We start from the raw sequence: 18921 nt of genomic DNA on the forward strand, positions 1-18921 counted from the left end.
TGTTGCATTGTGGTAAACTGTGGTCAACAACATGCGACAATGTATATGTGAACTGCTGTATGGAAAGTGAATTTGCTCTGTAAATCTTCACCCAAATCAAAATAAAATAAAATAAAATAAAAAAGAAAAGAAAAGATATTCTGGAACAAACAAACAAACAAAAAGCAAACTCTGTAAACACTGTAAGCCATTTGTGCTTCTTCAGAGAAAAACAGAATCAAGATGTACTTCTGAATTTAGAAAAACATTTTCTTCCTTTTTCCTCCTACCATAGACTGACAGAATGTTACATTAAAAACTTGGTAAATGAATGAGAAGGATTTTAATTTTCCAGATAAAAGAAACAAGTCTAAATATTTAAAGGGAAAAATTGAGAAGAAAAAAAAAAAACCTTCTCTACTCATGAAAGTATAGAAGAATTCTAATCCATAATCATAGGACTATCATGGATCAAACTGTGTCAACTTGGCTAGGCCATGACTCCCAGTATTGTGTGGTTGTCCTCCATTTTGTGATCTGAAGTAATTATCCTCTATTTTGTGATAAGTGTTATAAATCCTAACCTCTGTATGTTAATGAGGCAAGATTAGTGTGAGTTGTATCTTGAGTCACAGCCTTACAAGAGGGCATGACTAAAGTTCCATCTTTACTCAAGTTACCACCCTTACGCAAATACTCAATTCCCTTACTCAAGTCACATACAAGAGATAAAAGGAGAGAAGTGAACAGAGAAGAGGATCCTGACTACCACCAAGAAAAAAGAGCTGGGAGTGGAGCACATCCTTTAGACCCATTGTCCCTGCACTGAGAACCTCCTAGAAGATTGATACAAAGACATGGAGATCTCCAAGGAATGCTGGGATCACAGATGTTGAAAGGAGACCGGTACCTTCTCTCAGAGCTGACAAAGAAAGAAAGCCTTTCCCTAAAGATGGCATGCTGAATTTGGACTTCTAGCCTCCTTAACTGTGAGAGAGTAATTTCTGTATGCTACATACAGCCATCCACCTGTTTTCTGTTATAGAACTACATAACTAAGACACGGACTATCGTAAAAAGATAATGTTTTAGCTTCTCTATAAAATTCATGTAGGAGTTATGATAGCGTAGTGCCTGTGGCACTTGACTGTTAATGAGAAGGCTGGCAGTTCAAACTCACCAGCCACTCCTTGGAAGGTTGGGCAATCTACTTCCGTAGTGATATTGCCTTGGAAACCCAAGGAGGGGTCTCTATGAGTTAGGTCTGACTTGAGGGCACATAACAACAACAACAACATAAAATTCATGTGGTATAGAAAACTCTTTAGATATTTATGGAAAAAATCCTGAGCTTCAACTGCATACTTATCCCATGACAATTACAAAAGATAATATAGTAAACATTTAATACTCATTTGTATTTTTACACAAAACCACCATATAAATGCACTATTATTTTGTCATAACATCTATTTATGGATAGATGGATTTTCCTTACATTAATTTAATAAAACCAAACTCACTGCTGTTCAGTTGATTTTGACTCATAGCGACCCCTCCTTGGGTTTCCAAGGAGGTATCACTATGGAAGTAGATTGCCCAACCTTCCTTCTGAGGAGTGGCTGGTGGGTTTGAACCACCAGCCTTCTGGTTAGCAGTCAAATGCCTTAGGCATTACGCCACAAAAGCTCCTATTAACTTATTAGTTTTATATTTTTACCTTTTTATTTTATTTTATTTTTTTTACATAAGCATCTTATTCTAAATTTAGAGCCATGCTGTGTATATTTTCTTTTCCTATGGTCTCTCTTATGCTAAGAGGTGCTGCCAGCAAGGACTGGGAGAAAGTCTAAAGTACAGGCCAAATATATCAAATCTCAGATTCATCTTTTTTACACAGAGGCCCTGGAGACAACAGAAGAACAGAAAAGATCAGACAAAAAATTCTTTTTCATTTTTTTTTAACCAGTCTAATTTTTATCTTTAATATTCAAACAGGAGACCAAGAAAGCTCAGTTATAAAACCACAGAAAACAGACTGTGCACCTGTAGAAACAGCTCCAACACTTGAATGCCAGCAAGAATCAGTGTTGGCCATCAGTTTATTGGCAACTGACCCATGAAGCAATTTTAACATCTGAAATACTTAGGAGATAAATAGGGGAAGTGAGTCCTAAGAAACTCTTACAGAATCCAAGGGGGTGAAGAATTAGAACATTATTTTACATTAAATTACTTTATTAAGTCATTTAAATATATATATTATATGTATGTATATTATAATATATATATATATATATACACACATACATACATACACTATATTCTATGTGATTTTAAATAAATTTTGGGTTTAAAACTAGGGAGAATACAGTATTTGTAATTTATCTGTATCTAGACCTGGACTTGATTTAATAAAAAATACTTATATAATTCTACTGTAGGTATATATTGTGTAAGCACTGATAATATAATATATCCTGTAGGACAGAGTAGAACTGCCCCATAGCATTTCCAAGGCTGTAAATCTTTGTGGAAGCAGATTGCCACATCTTTCTTCTGTGGAGAGGATGGTGGCTTTGAATTGCAGACCTTTGGGTTAGCAGCTGAGTGCTTTACCCCTGTGCCACAAGGGATCTATAATAAAAATAAAATAGGTCCTAAATGCACATATGTAGGAAATAAATGACAATAACTTGAATACAAATGTTGTAAGTGGTAGACCAATGACTCATTCACTGAGTATGTTCTATGTGCCAAACTCTACCTTATGTTGATACATGTCAATACTCATTAGCATATCTAATTTTCATGTAATTTATTCACATTATTTACATGAGGAAGTAGGAACAATGGAAGTTCAGTGGTAGATTTTTGCCTTCTATGTGGGAAACTCTTGGAAGGAAGATTGGGCAAACTATTTCCATAGTGACACTGCCTTGCAAACCCAAGGAGGAGTCGCTATGAGTTAGAGCCGACTCGACAGCAATGAGTTTGGTTTTGGTTTTCTGGTTATATGGGAAGCCTGGGTGCAATTCCCAGCTCATGTACCTCGCACACAGCCATCATCCAGCTGTCAGTAGAGGCTTGTGAATTGCTATGAGACTGAACAGGTTTCAGAGGAGCTTCCAGACTATGATGACTAGGAAGAAAGGCCTGGAAATCTTCTTCCAAAAATCAGGCAATGAAAACCCTCTGAAGCACAATGGGCCAATCCACAGCTGATCATAGGGATGGTACAGGACTAGACAGGATTTTGTTCCATTATGTACTGGGTTGCCATGAGTTAGGGCTGACTCAAGGGCAGTTAGCAATAACAGAAGGGGAACTGAGAGGTACATGAGGATTAGTAACTTCCAGGCTCACACATCTTGTAAGTGGTGGAGCTAGTCTTCCAGCCCATCCACTCAGACTCCACAGTCTCTTAATCACTGCTTGCCCCATAGTTACTCAGTTGTGCTTTAGAGAATTAAGTGTTTAAAAAATAGGGAAGGCCTCCTAAAGTTCATGACCCACTGAATTTGGAGTAATTTTATTACTTCGGTTTCCTGATGGCCCAGGATGAGCTACAGACTGTCTCTTTATCCCTTTATTAATTCATCAAATACTTATTGTACCCTAATATTCCCAATGGCATACAGTGGTGAATAAAACAGATCCCTGTCTCACTGGCCTCTGAATGTGACAATAAACAAAGCAACAAAAAACAAGATAAGCATGTAGAATAAAGTGCTAAAGAAAAACACATAAAACGCAGAAGAGGAAGGGGATTGTTAGGAGGTGACAGAATCTGAGAACAGTGGTCAGAAAAGGACTCACTGAGAAAGTGACATTTGAATAAAGGTCTGAGTCACCATGAATCAGAACTGACTCATCAGCAATGAGTGTTTTTTGGGGGGGCTTAGGAGGTGAGAAGTGACAATCTCTGCACTTATAATTAGTATAACAAAATTTCTTTATTTTAAGCTGTTTATTTCAGCCAAAAGTATATTAATTGATACTTTACCTACCTATAGGTTTGTTGCAAACATTAAGTAAGAAAATAGATGCAATGTACTTAGCACAGCACCTGGCTTATAACAAGAATTCAATGAATGCTAGCTATTAGCAGGTAATGGTTGATTTTATGTGTCACCTTGGCTAGGTGATGGTGCCCAATTTTTGGTCAACACTAGTTTAGATATTGCTATGAAAATATTTACATATAATTAATATTTACAATCAGTTAAGTAAAGCAGAGTACCCTTCATAAAGTAGGTGGGCCTTATCTAATCAGCTGAAGACCTTAAGAGCAAAACTGAGATTTCCTAAGGAAGGATTCTGACTTGAGACTGTAATATAATATCCTATAAGAGTTTCCAGTCAACAGATTTTGGACTTGCCAGTGTCTATAATCATATAAGCCAATTTCTTAAAATCCATCTCTCTCAATCTGTTTCTTTCCATAGATATGAATATATAGAGACAATATATATATTGTATGTATGTATATGTATGGATACATTGGTTCTGTTTCTCTGGAGAACCCTAACACACATTATTATTACTCTTATTTTAATAAAATCATGAAATCAAGCACACGAAGTATATCACCCCTCTACTCATACTAGGATTCTGAGACAACCACTTAATACTCTACCAGTTAAACATCTAACAAGTAAGTAACTGATTCTGGAATTGCTGTCAACTTAAATCATGAGGACCCTGTATATGTCAGAATCGAATTGTGCTCCACAGAGTTTTCAGGGGCTGATTTATTCAAAGTAGATCACCAAGCTCTTATGAGGTGGCTCTGGGTGGTTAGCAACCGAATGCATTAACTATTTGCACTACCCAGGGGTTCCTTATTTATCTTAAGCATTACAAATTCAGGTCTAAAGTACCAAAATACTGCTCACAACAGCTTTCCATGACCTAACAAGTAGTTAGGTTCTTGATGGCATCAAAGGACTCACAAAAATAGATGCCAGCACCCCAGTGGCCAGGTATGAGCAGTGTCAGCATAAGGTAGGCAGGGCTGGCTTGCCTATTCCCAGATTTCACTCTCTAGCAGGCTTGTGCCTGTTTTTTGGCTGCAAAGGAGATGTTTACTTCTCCCTCTATGAAGAGATGAATTTCCACAGCTCTGGAGTTTTAAAAGGTCAGCAGTGATAAAGGCTAGGAAAGGCTCTTGATTTTTTTTTTTTGCTACTATTATGAGTTTCTTTATGAAAATGTTGATAGACGAAAGACAATCAACCGATGCATGGAAAATCCGCATTCCAGGTCCAAGAGCAGCTTATTCCAGCAAAATTTCCTCAGCTCTCTCCCTAATGATTTAAATATTCATTTTCACTCACTTCTGCAGAAATACATTCACAGGAGAAGTGAGTGTGAAGAACAGTAGCCTGTAGAGCAAGGAGCCACTTCCCTTCCCTAACCTGGTAGGCTGCAGGATCCTCTTTCTTTTTACACGTGGAGAGAATTCTAAGTATTGAACTAAATTTCCCCACCCTCCTCCCCCTCTTTTTTTAAGAAAAGAAACACTCTAGTTGTATCCTCTTATAAGACCTTTCAGTTTCAGAGCCTAAAACTACTAAAAACCTAAAAATCTTTGTGCCGAGCAGCCAGATGTAATACATTATTGTGTCAGTGTACTGCAGGTTTCTACTTGGCTAAATCACTAAAAAAAATATTTTCTCTTTGGTGATAGATATAAAGTTCTATCACCATGCCACAAAACCACCAATTGCCTTGGAGCATTGTCAGCAATGGCTTTAAACTTTTTTTTTTACACTATTCACAGAAAATGTACCTAAAAGTCTAAAAACAAACCACCCTTGCTCCCAAGTCATTTTTATTTCTATCATTTGACAAACGTTGCCTTTAACTGTATATTCTGCTTCCCAATGAACACAAAATAAACCTAAGAGTTTGGACCCAGCTTCTTTGAGTCTTGCTGTTACCACGCTCTCAATAAGTTTTAACAGACTGGTCATCCTGTTATTGCATTTATTCCGTTTTCCCCTTCAAACAGATGAACTAGTAAGAAGGGGTTGTTTTGGTTACCTAGTGCTGCTCTAACAGAATACACCACAAATGGGATGCCTTTAACAAACAAGAGTTTATTCTCTTACAGTTTTGGAGTTTTTAAGTCTGAGATGAAAGTGCCGGGTTCCAGGGGCTGGGTGAAAGCCCTCAACCTTGGGTTTCAGTTCTGCCTCCTGCTCCTGGCCCACGGAAGCTGGAGGCTTTTCTTCACTCAGTTGCTGGCTGCTGAGGCTGACAAACCCCAGGTGTACAAGTTACAAGGCACAGTCCCGTTATTACCAAATCACACAACAGGCCATTAATTCAAGTCCATTGAAAGTCTCAAGATTGGCAGAGCATGGTAGCCTGCTGAACAACGAACAACTCAGCAACATGCAGGGTTCAAATGTGCCCTAAGCTAGAGACTATTTCCAAAGCTGCCTCTTATATAGCAGACTATATCCCTAAAGCAGCTACTCAGCTGCTCCAATACATTCCACTATGGAGTTAATTACCAATCTTACCATGGGGAATAACTACATCCACTGCCCAGCCACTCAACCAGGCCTAGCCAAGTTGACACACAAACTTAATTACCACAGTGGTTTATACTAAGTATCTTAAAAAAAAAAAAAAAAGTTACAGCTTTAGAGTCTATAGCTGCTTTCCAACAGGACTTGATTCTTTGAATATTTTTGTTAGAATCCTAAAGGAGTCAGAGTTAAGGCTAGATGTTATAAGACATCCTCTTCCAATCTTTTAATTTTCAATTTTTGAAATAATGATAGAACTTTTTTTGCAAATTGAGAGGAGAAGTTACTGATTAGATCAGTCTAGGATATATTTTTAAAAGGGAAAAAAAGTTACATCATCCTCCTCAACCAGGGGAGGAAATATAGGAGTAGAATACAGAATTTAAATGAAAGATTTTGGCTTTTCCTTTCAATAAATAATAGGAAATGTTAGCAATGTGTCTATCTGATTTCTTATTCCCATGTGTGGACATGGAACACGGACATGGGACAGAATTCATGATGATAGTGAAAGGCCCTCATAGGCCATTTCATGCCCCTTTGGTGAATACTGATTGGTGTTTATCATTCACCAAGCGGAGGAACATCTTAAGAGAGGCACTTAATATGGCTTCATTTTTACCTAGAAAAAATATTTATTTTTTTTTCATACACACATTATAGAGGCAGAATGGCCCACTCTGACCACCTTAGTTAGTATCATACCAGCTTCTCATTCCTTGCCCTCAGATTCTTCTTAGTCTGTTTCATGTTTTCCTTTTTTCATAGTGTTTGTCACTTTCTAACATATTATATAGTTTACTTACTTAATAGTTTATTGTTGATTATCTCCAAAAAAGCAGGGATTATTTTGTTGGCTAGCATAACCCACTTACTCAGAACAGTGGCTGACATATATAGTATAAAACCAAAAACCAAACTCATTGCTGTCAAGTCGATTTGACTTATAGGGACCCCACCTTGGGTTTCTAAGGTGGTATTCTCTAGGAAGTAGATTGTCCAACCTTCCTTCTGAGGAGTGGTTGGTGGGTTTGAACCGCCAGCCTTCTGGTTAGCAGTCAAATGTCTTAGGCACTACACCACCAGATATCCCAACATATAGTACATAGACATATAATATATACTTAATAAATATTTTTCAAATGAATGAATGAATGAGGATGCTTTCTGAAAGACAGAATTTAGAGGGTGATTTTGGTCATGGCTTGGAGACCTAATTAGCCATGACTAACCAAGATGAAGTCCTTGGGTGGCAAAAATGATTAACACACTTGGCTATTAACTGAAAGGCTGGAGATTTCAGCCCATCTACAGATGGCTAGAAAGAAAAACTTGGTGATGTGTATCTGAAAAATCAGGGATTAAAAGTTCTATGGAGCACAGATGTACTCTAACATATATGGGGTCACCATGAGTCAGAATTGACTCAATGGTGAATGGTTGGTTGGTTGGTTAACCATGGATGGTAGACAATGGAGGAACGGTGCCTAAGTTCTGCAGGCTACTGATGCTCCATCTATGTTGCTGGGATTTTTTGAGGGGCTCTCTTAACTGGAGTGGCTATTCTGTGGTGTAAACCGGCTGTAGAGCACAGAGAGGCCTGGAGACATCTGAGGTAGCCAACAGCACTTGCTGTCATACAAAGTACTCACCCAGCCTAGATGTATATCTGGAGAGTACAGCTGCTCCTAGCAACATAGTGAGACAAGATCAGGGACGAGGAGGCCTCTCCCTTCTTGGGCCAGGGGCCAATGTGATGACACATAGGAGTCTGATGGCCAGGGTCCCTACTCTTCTTCTCACACACATTTGTTGAGGACAAAGAAACCAAACCCTTAGTCGGCTTATAAATGTGATAATAAATACCATTCATATGAATTCTACAATAAAAAATAGCAAACAACTAAAAGAACAAAAGGACTGTGGTTTTTCTTTATCAAAAGGATAAAGCAAAATGGGATAAGAAATAGTCAGCTGAGTGAAAGAAGGAAGAAATGTCCTTTGTTTTTATATACAAAGTGAAAGCTCTTCTAGAGAGTGAAAAAGTGGTGGCAGGAAGAGATGAACTACAACTAGAAGATGAAAGAAAAGAAAAGAGGAGAAAGTCAATGAAAAAGGCTCCATCTGGAATATTACTCAGCCATGAAAAGGAATGAAGTACTGATACATGCTACAACATGGATGAAGCTTGAAAGCACTATGCTGAATGAAAGAAACCAGTCACAAAAGGCCACATATTGTATGATTTCATTTATACAAAATGTTCAGAATAGGCAAATTCATAGAGGCAGAAAACAAATTTGTGGTTGCCAGTGACTGGGGTAGAAGGAATGGGATGTGACTGCTTAATGGATATGCGGTTTCTATTTGCAGTAATGAAAAGTTCTGGAATTAGAAAGTAGTGATGGTTGCACAATACTGTAATTGTACTTAAAGCCACTGAATTGTCCATGTTAAAATAGTATATATTATGTTATGTGTATTTTACCACAATTGTTTAAAAAAGTGTCCCACTCCCCTGCAATTTTCTGAATCCAAGTCTGGGACTTGAGAAAAATAATCTGTGTATTATATATGACATGTCACACCCTGCACATATCTATATCCATAAACTGTAACTATGTTCTATTACTTAAATATAACACATAATGTATTCTGCATATACTATTTATCAATTTATCCCTGATTCCCCTTGTGGAATGTTTCCTCCATGTGGACAAGGATTGTGTGTATTTCTCTCTCAAAATAGTGCCTGATATAAAGTAAATATTCATTAAGTCCATGAATAAGTGAATAACAGATGCTCACCCACCACCTACTGTCCACCCCACTTCAGCTGAACGTCAAGTAACACCATTGCTCTTTACCTCATGTGGGAGAACCAAGGTATTTCACCTTCCTCTCTCAGACACAAGCTCCTAGAGAATCACATACAGAGTAGAAAGGGAAGACCCAATGGTGCTGTTTTTATTTCTATAAAACCTGCCATGCTACTCAAGGTAGTTCATCTTTACAGAGCACACCTCTTCATTATAGTTCAATAAATACAGCCAGGCATTGACAACTCTCCAAGCCATGGGAAACCAGAAGAGGACCATCCTTCCCTTAGCTGTAGCCAGACTCTTATGGAAATAGAGTTTGGGGTTCACTTAGCATGCCAGTCCTGGTGTCAACATGGCCTCAGCGGCTTTGACCAGCAGTAAGTTGGTGAATGGGTATGAAGGGAGAATGCCAGCCACTTATCCAGTTTAATTCAAGTACTAGGCACATCAGCCCCATAGCTAAATACAGATCACATTAGTTGGCTTCACCCTAAACCACAGCCAGGGGTAAAGTCAGGACATAGAGCTACTGCCACAAGTTTCAGATGAGGTCCAACAAAAGAAAATTTGGATCAGTTTAGAACATTGGATTAAGCTCATAAACTATGAAAGCCTTGTAGAGTTTATTATAGAAAGAGAATAACATGCCTAATAATAAGGGAAGTTTCTAGTTATACTGACATATATCAGCATAATATTCTAAATTACATATTTTATCACTTTTAAAATTGTTTGGTTTCTGGTACAAAAAGAGTATATACTTAACTAGAGTACTTTACAAAACACATTAAAAAATGTGGTTTTTTTTAATTGAATTATTTGCCAAGAATGCCCAACAAAATTAGAGCTGTAATTAGAGTGATTTTACAACTACTGAATTACAGAAATCAATATTAAAAAGGGTACATAATTAAAGAAAAATTAATAAGTATAAGAGACAAAATAAATGTGAATCTATTTATATTTGGTTATATTCTTCCAGAGTAATAGTTTTGACACATGAATACATAAGGTGATCTTACTTTTTCTTCTAAACACAGCATGGCATGACCATCTGCGTTTCTAACTTGGAACATTTTTCAGTGAAGGATTCCTTCACTATCTGTGATTCAGCGTCAAAGAAGAAGCAAACTGCATCTTTCTGGAATTCAGGGATTCTGCAAATCCATTTCATCAGTGGCTTAGATGAACTAGCATCCTATGCCAGAGCTGGAGAAGATTCTATCTCTCCAGAGCAATGTTTGCCTTCATGCAATGTCTTCTCTAACAGTTCTAGTCTCGGAGCTCTAAGTATAAGATCAACATAAAACCTAAACCATTGAAACATGGATTCTCTCCAAATTTCTCATAGCTGACACTGTTATGATGTTTTCCTTCATCTTCCAACTCCTGATCTATTCCAATCCTCTCAATCTGATTGCTCAGATCACACCCTCCACTATCTCTCTTTCTTGAAGTCAAATCTGGCATTGATGTTTTGTCTGCTCAGCAGGAGAGTAATTTTAATAATTTTCTGCTTCTGATAAGGTCACTTTATTCCTTCCAATAAAATAATTAGCTTCAGATGAAACTGGTTGCTGTCCTTAGCTTGGTCCTACTGTGATACCACCAAGGAGAGCAGACACATCTTGTGGCACTATTTTTTAGAGTAAATAACTTGGGCACTATCTTCAGCCCAGAAGAGAGCCTTTACAATTTGCTTCTTTAAAATGTGGCCTGCTTTGATAACTCAGATTTTCAAAGAGTTGGATTGAACTTATGATTATGGGAATCTTTACTTTTTAAAAAAGGCTGAGATGAATTATGCCTCCATTTATCAAAATATAATAGGTAATTAAAAAAAAAAAGTCTTATGAAAATAACCAGTAGTATATGTCCCTGTCCCCAAAACATATAGAGGTTGTAAATAGGAAGCCATCAGTGCTATTTTAACATCTAACAATGTAATTAGCCTTTACGGGGATAGTAAATACTAATTAAGAAAATAAATAGCTTAAAGCTAAGGATATAAGAGGAATAACTAGAAAATCTCTGCTGACAATGGTGTAGAGAAATCAAGCAAGAAATTATTTTCTATATAAACAGAATAATTAAGGTGACCTATGGCACAACGGTTAAAGCATTTCACTGCTAACCAAAAGCTCGGCAGTTTGAACCCACCAGTTGTTCTGTGGGAGAAAGGTGAGGCAGTCTGCTTCCGTAAAGATTTAAAGCCTTGGAAACCACATGGGAGTTGCTATGAGTCAGAATAGACTTGATGGTTGTGGGTTTGGTTGTCTGGTTTTTGATGTATAGCACAATCAAAACAAGCAAGGTCTCAGGATACATTAGGGAGCTCTCCAAAATTTTCCTTTAGGGCTCTCACATGCACCTAAAATTATCATCCCTGCATATTTTAACTTATTAATTCCGAGCCTAAGGCACTTGACTGCTAACCAGAAGGCTGGCGGTTCAAATCCACCAGCCACTCCTCGGAAGATGGGGCAATCTACTTTCATAGTGATACTGCCTTGGAAACCCAAGGAGGGGTCGCTATGAGTTGGGTCCGACTCGAGGGCACATAACAACAACATATGTTTGTTATTGCTTATCTTACCTTCACATGTGGAACCATCTGCAGAGATGGAGAACCCTTGTTCACAGATACAGTGAAAAGAGCCATCCGTGTTTAGACACTCCCCATGAGGACCGCAGAGGCCTGGTTGTTCACATTCATTAATATCTGGAATTTAAAAGAAAGTTACAATACTTGAAAAAAAATCTGGTTTGTTTTCATATATCCGACATACAGTTGTTATTGTTAGGTGTCCTTAAGCACACTCCAATTCACAACAACCTTATGTCTAACAGAATGAAACATGGTCTGGTTCTGTAGGTTGCTGAGTCAAAATCAACACAATGGCAATGGGTTTTTTGGTCATATCTTCGTAACTGTTGATATGTTTGAAAACTTGTAAGATTATTGGAGACTTACAGTGTGGAACAACTATACCATTTGTCTAGATAACAGACTACAAAACAAACATATTGTCTTAAGATAAATTATTTAGGTTGAATTATATGAAATAGCCACTTTTCAATCATTTTGAAACTATAATAACAGCAATTTCGTAGGTTCAAAGCAAAGCTACCTTTATTTATACATATTGGTGACTTGAGGGCCACTCTAACAGAACAAACAACTTATCTGTAAAACAGTCTTCACTGAGAGATAGCTGTGTCCTCCTCTGACCTCTGGCTACCTCCACATGCATAACTCTGTTACAACCTTAGCACCCTGTCTTGTCCATGACTATCTCTACCGTGTCAACTTCTTAAGGGGAAGGGTAGATATGACTTATTTATAGTGTTTGCCTCATAAACAGCACTTCATAAATGTCTACTGAATATGTTAAGGTAACAGGCTCTCATCTATATTTTATTGAAAATGGATAACAGAAATAAAATACATGAAAATGAAGGCCTCTCAGACTAGAGAAATTCTTTGTATTTGCATGGCTTTGTGACAACACAATTAGTCAGTGAGGATAAAGTGCTTAGTGCACTGCCTAACAAAACAGCAACTCCAAAAGTGGTTGCTGTTAGTATTCTGACTCGTGAGGACATCAAGACAACAGATGCTGATTGTATTATGCTCTGCTTGATCACAAGTGACTGTGCTCCTACAGAGACCCTCAGTAGTACAAACAGTTAAGGTGCTTGGCTGTTAACAGAAAGACTGGAGGTTCAAGTCCACCCAGAGGCACCTAGAAAGAAAGATCAGGTGATCTACTTCTGAAAGACCACAGTAAGAAAAAACCCTATGGAGCACAGTTCTACTCTGAATTACATGGGGTCACTTTAGTCTGATCCAACTCGAAGGTAACTGCTTTATGTCCCCCACGGATAGGATCACAAGGTACTCTTAACATTTACCGTGCATGAAATGCTTGGTGTAAGTTAAATGTTCTTTTCAAGTCAGTTCTAATTACGTTGGTGAGGTAGCAATGAAGGGCATCTTGGAGGATGACTCCCTTACTCACATTGACACTGTAAACAGCTGGTTGGAGAGACCAGCCTGTTTACACTGTTTCAACTGTTTGTTACATAATTTAGACTTTCCTTTGCCTATTTAACTGTCCCCATGTGTTGCACCTTGATGGTATCTTATGAATGACTGTTCACCACACAATTTTTCACAGTTATCTTCATTCTCTACTAACTGACCAGTGATTGATTAAGGTTCTCTGAGTTAACTGGGGTCATAAAAACTATCACATATCCTCAGCCCCATCTGATCAGTATATTTTCCTATCTTCCTGAGGTCTCATAAGCTCTCTTTTATCTCTTACTAAAGAAGACCTCATATCTCCCTAGAAGTCCATCTTTAATTCAGTTTAAAAAGACCAACTGGATGTTTCCCATGAGAGCTTGAATGAGCTGAGGGCCTAGCCATTAGGAAACTCACCATTTAATGGGGGAAGCAGAAACACACAAATGCTGCAAAGCTTAACGGGAACCTGGAGAAGGTACAGGTAGGGGTCCTTCCTAGTGACCTCTAGAATACACTTAGCCACCGACCTTGTGGTTCTCCTCCTCAATAAAATCACCCCTTTTTCCTGCATCCAAGGTCTCCTGAGCTTCCTTGTCCCGGTTGATCTTATTATGCAACAGAAATTCTGATAATATCATTAATTTACCCATCTCTTTTTGTTAATCCCAAATTCTTTAGTCATCTATCTGCCATATAATTCAGACTAGTTGGCTGATCCATTGCTGAATCAAAATAAGCCACCAAGCAGAAATTACTCATATCTTCTTAATAATCCTCCCATTCTCATTAATGTCATCAATTTTCAGATATTTCAAGGAAGAACAATGAGTCATTTTCTACTTGTATATTTCCCAACATAATTTCACTCTGATTTTTTCGTTTTACAAAATTTCTGATAATTCTACGTTTGCATGCTAAAGAAAAGAAAAGAAAACAAACAGCTGCCCCTGAGGTGATTCTGACTCATGAGGAACTGATGTGTGCAGAGTAGAACTGCTTTGTAGGGTTTTCAAGGCTGTGAGCTTTCTGAAGCAGATCACCAGGCTTTTCTTCTGAGATGATTCTGGGTGGATTCAAACTTCAACCTTTCACAGTTAGTAATCAGGTGCTTACCTGTGCCGTCCTGGAACTCCCAGTATTTTCTCTCTACTGACTGATAACACCTTAAATTTTAATCATTTTTGAATTCTAACTTCCTCATAGGAGCTCTGGTGGTGTAGTGCCTAAAGCATTTGACTGCCAACCAGAAGGCTGGAGGTTCAAACCAGCCACTCCTTGGAAGGAAGGATGGGCAATCTACTTTCATAGAGATACTACCTGAGAAACGCAAGAAGAGGTCGCTATGAGTCCAATCGACCTGATGGCAGAGTCAGTAACTTCCTCTTAGGCTTCAGTTCCACTCTTTCTCTCCAACCAGCTGCTTATAGTTATCTCTGCCTGGGTAGCAAGGTGCCACAAAGTTCTACTGGCCCCAGGATCCAGTCCAAGATCCATCTCCATCTGGTCAAGCCCTAAATTTTACCCAATGCCTCAAGCCCAATAAAAGCTACTTGCTTTGCAATTCTGTATAGGGAATAATGTGCACACAGTTCTTCCTTTAAGAGAAGTCATTGATTAACAAATAACTGTCTAAAAAGTTTGATGACAGGAATTGAAGACGAATTCCCAGACTTTTTTCCAGGAAATTGCTCAGAAAGAACAACATGAATATCTGGAACTAGAGAACATATGCATTCAATTTGGGTTGTACTTATTGAGGCATTTCTAAACTGTGCTGCAGTAACTCAGAGCTAAAAGCCAGACAATATTTAAATTGGGTTTCTTTCATGGGTCCGAGATTCCACAGAAATTCTCAACTTGGCATGTGTAAGTCAAAACGTGAAACTCAAGTGTGTGCTGAATCTCAACTATATTCTGCCACATTCCTACAGAGACTATCAACATGAAATTTCCATGCTGTCTGTATATCATCATTAATTTTGAGGGGGAAGAGAAATATAGAAACACTTCCAACTGAAAATGCCTTACTGAATATGGAACAATCTTCAGATTATTAGGAAAATTTTAAAGTTTATGCCTATCACACACTGTTACTCAAATATGCCCCGTGGTTATTAGCAGTGCCATCAATCACATTTTGGGCATAAAAATAAACTCTGAAATCTATTTCTATTTACAGAATGCTGACATATCATGTGATTAGATAGATGCAGGGTAACTTCAGGTACAATGCAAGATCACAGAGCTGCCTCCAATGGTACAACAAAGAAAGATGATTTGACACGAGGTGAGTATGCATGCTACTACACACTGCCTCTAGGAGGAGGAGGAATGCACATGGATTAGAGATCCACAGACATCACTATTTTCAAATGGTACAAAGACTGGCTTCAGGAATGCATGTGACCCATTTGGATTTAGATATTTCAAGCGGACATAATAATCACTTCCAGAAAACAGGAACCATCAATGTGACAGAAAATGAAGTCAATTTAATAATAATAGTCAATAAAATACCATCTGTTCAGTGTAATCAATATCTGTTGATATCAAACCACAGACATAAATTCAATGCATTGAAATAAAATAGGATAATAAACCAGATGACTAAATCAGATTGTTATGATTTAACTCTAGAAGTTAAATTATAAAATTTGCAATACAAAATCTTGGTCCATTTATAATAAGACTTCATTCTGCCTCTATTCTGTCAAAAACATTTGCGACAAGCAAGTCATTTAAAAAGAGAATATTGCTTTTACACCAAAAAGGCTGTTATGAAAACAGGATTCAATTTCTTGGCACCTCTTGACATTTTTTATATAAATCAACATTCATTTTGTTAAAATGTGAAAATGAAAATATTCTCACACATATGTATAATTCAAATGCACCTTCTTGACTGCATTAAATCCAGACACATTTATTCCCTACCAAAAAAAAAAAAAGGAAAAATTCAAATTCACCTTAATGCACCATGATGGAAAAATGAGCAGATGATATTAAAGAAGGCACAGAGCCATTTAAATCTTGGCATCAGTAAGGGAATTTATTTTTAACATTATTAAGTTCCCTAAGGTCAAGACCAATGTCCTTCATATCTATTTGACAGACAGGTGGGAGTGGTCTAATATTATCCCAATACCATATCTTAGAAATGGATACCATCTTCCCCTTCAAGAATACTATAATTCAGCTATGTGAAAGGTGACACATATACCATCTGGAATTTTAAAAAATCATAAATATTCACTATTAGTGGATATATTATTTATTTGTACTTTGGGATTTATTACAGAGTTTCATAACAGCAGAGAGACAATAAGAAAAATAATATTTATCCGTGTATCAGACATAAATAGACATAAATTATAAATATATAGGTGAGTTTCCAATGGATAAAATAGGTAGTTTAACAAATGTAGGAAAATTTGCAGGGCAGCCAGGTATAGCCAAAAACATTAGTACACAGGATACAGACAAGTTGATTTTTCAACCCTGGCATTAATAATGATATTATTACTATCACTAAGAAAATGTTACCCTGGGGGGCAAAAATCACTTAATCTCACAATTTGTTTACTTTAACTATAAATGCAATGATTCTTAATGGCATTGCAGGGAAGAACAGTGAGAAAAGATCCTAAAAAATCTTAGCTAGCTTGTCAGCTAGGAACATACTAATTAACTTCTCTGAGCTTCACACATCAAACGGATATAAGGAAAACTGCCACTTGAGTTAAAAGAATTAAACGAAGCAGCTACAGTACTCAGCCCACACCAGAAAAAAAAAAAAAAAAAAATTACTGCCATCAAGTCAATTCTAACTCATAACAACACCTACTGAGTTTGCAAGGCAGTAAATCTTTATGGAAATAGACTGCCACATCTTCCTTCCACGAAGCAGCTGGTGGGTTTGAACTGCCAACCTTCTGGTTAGCAACTGAATGTTTTAGACAATGAGTTACCTTAAAAAAAAAAACCAAACTAATTGCCATCAAGTTGCTTTCAACTCACAGCAACCCCCTTTGGGTTTCCGAGGGGGTAAATCTTTTTGGAAGTAGATTGCCCAGTCTTCCTTCCAAGGAGTGGCTGGTGGGTTTGAACAACTAACCTTCTGATTAGCAGTCAGAGGCCTTAGGCACTACATCACCAGAGCTCCTCATAGTGGGTGTTTAATTGTTATGTTCTTACAAGGATCCTATCTCCACTGTACTGTTGTTTGGAATTAAAAATATGTATATAAAATCCTGTCTTTCCTACTTTTGATGAAATTAAATTATTAGTGAAGCTTTTTAGGAAGAGAAAAATATTTAGGAGTGAAGGACAGTGGATAAAAATAGGGACTAGGGAAAGATAGATAAAATGTCACCCATGGAACAAAGTGAAACATACCTGGGAAGGATATAAAAATGCTAGGAAGATGATTTAGAATCAAATACCCAGGCTGGCCCATGGAAAGAACAACAAAGTCCAAGTGATCTTGCATGGTTACCATGAACCATGCAAAGCAAGAATAGAGTTCCAACATGCATGTGTCTCAGATAACACAGTGCCGTGCACAGGGAGAACTTCCTGTCCTCCTTATTGACCCAAGAAGGCTATCTTAATAATTAAAACTGGTGTGGTTCATTTATATATAAACAATTAGCAAAACCTCAGACTATCAGTAGAAAGCATCACAGAATTGAATAACTACGTAAATAAGGACTTAAAAAATAAAAGAGAGTAGTACCTTGACATCTTTTATTGTCATTTAGCTGGAATCCATTTGGACAAGCACAGTCATAAGACCCTGCAGTGTTGATGCAGTCTCCTCCCTGGCAAATCTGGTTATCCTCCAAACATTCATTGATATCTACAAATCAATTATAAGAAAAAAATATCTAATAAGTGAGAAAATTTAACATTTTCCCTTACACACAAAATCATATGCCTTTACATTATCCTTCTCATTTGTAACATATTTTATTTATATAAAAATTAGATGATAGCTTTTTAAGAGTTAAAACAAAAATTTTCTTGGTGATGTTCTTGGTGATGACAGAAAAAATTCTTTAAATACATAATAATAGAGTATATGTCATACATTTATTCATCAAAATTCTGTATTATGAATGACAGGAAAAATTTTTAAGTGTTTGGCATGAACTCAGTCCTCAAAAAGAAATATGTGGTAAAAAAACAATTTGTATTAATAAAAACAAACACAAAAAAACTAAAATGTTTTACAGGCCCAAAACATTTTACAAAATTATGAAATATAATTATTATCAAAACACTGGTACCAACTTTGGGTGCCAGGAATTTACAGAAGAGATATCACAGTGGTCAAAATATACTTCATGTAGCAGAAGGAATTTACTGGAAGTCTTGATAGCACAATGAAATGTGAAGGAAGGGGAAGAAGAGGGACTTCTGGCAGGAAGTGGAATCAGCAAGAAGAAAAAGTTGGTTAAAGTCACTTACCCAGTAGCTATCACAAACAGGTTTGATGTTGTCTGGAGATTATATATATATAATATATATATATATATATATATAT

At 37.2% G+C, this 18921-nt stretch overlaps 1 protein-coding gene across 1 annotated transcript in view; it reads right to left on the minus strand.

The window, feature by feature from the left end:
• The window catches only part of LTBP1 (latent transforming growth factor beta binding protein 1), a 727158-nt gene that overhangs the window by 129855 nt on the left and 578382 nt on the right, over window positions 1–18921 (minus strand). The window contains exons 23-24 of the mRNA XM_007938788.1: window positions 18112–18234; window positions 11940–12065 (exon numbers count right to left, since the gene is read on the minus strand). Of these exons, the coding sequence (XP_007936979.1) occupies window positions 11940–12065; window positions 18112–18234 (249 nt within the window). The remainder of the gene's footprint in view (window positions 1–11939; window positions 12066–18111; window positions 18235–18921) is intronic.

The sequence above is a fragment of the Orycteropus afer genome, unplaced genomic scaffold (genome assembly GCF_000298275.1).
Source record: "Orycteropus afer afer isolate SDZICR_OR568_19922 unplaced genomic scaffold, OryAfe1.0 scaffold00054, whole genome shotgun sequence".
Lineage (NCBI taxonomy): Eukaryota > Metazoa > Chordata > Mammalia > Tubulidentata > Orycteropodidae > Orycteropus > Orycteropus afer.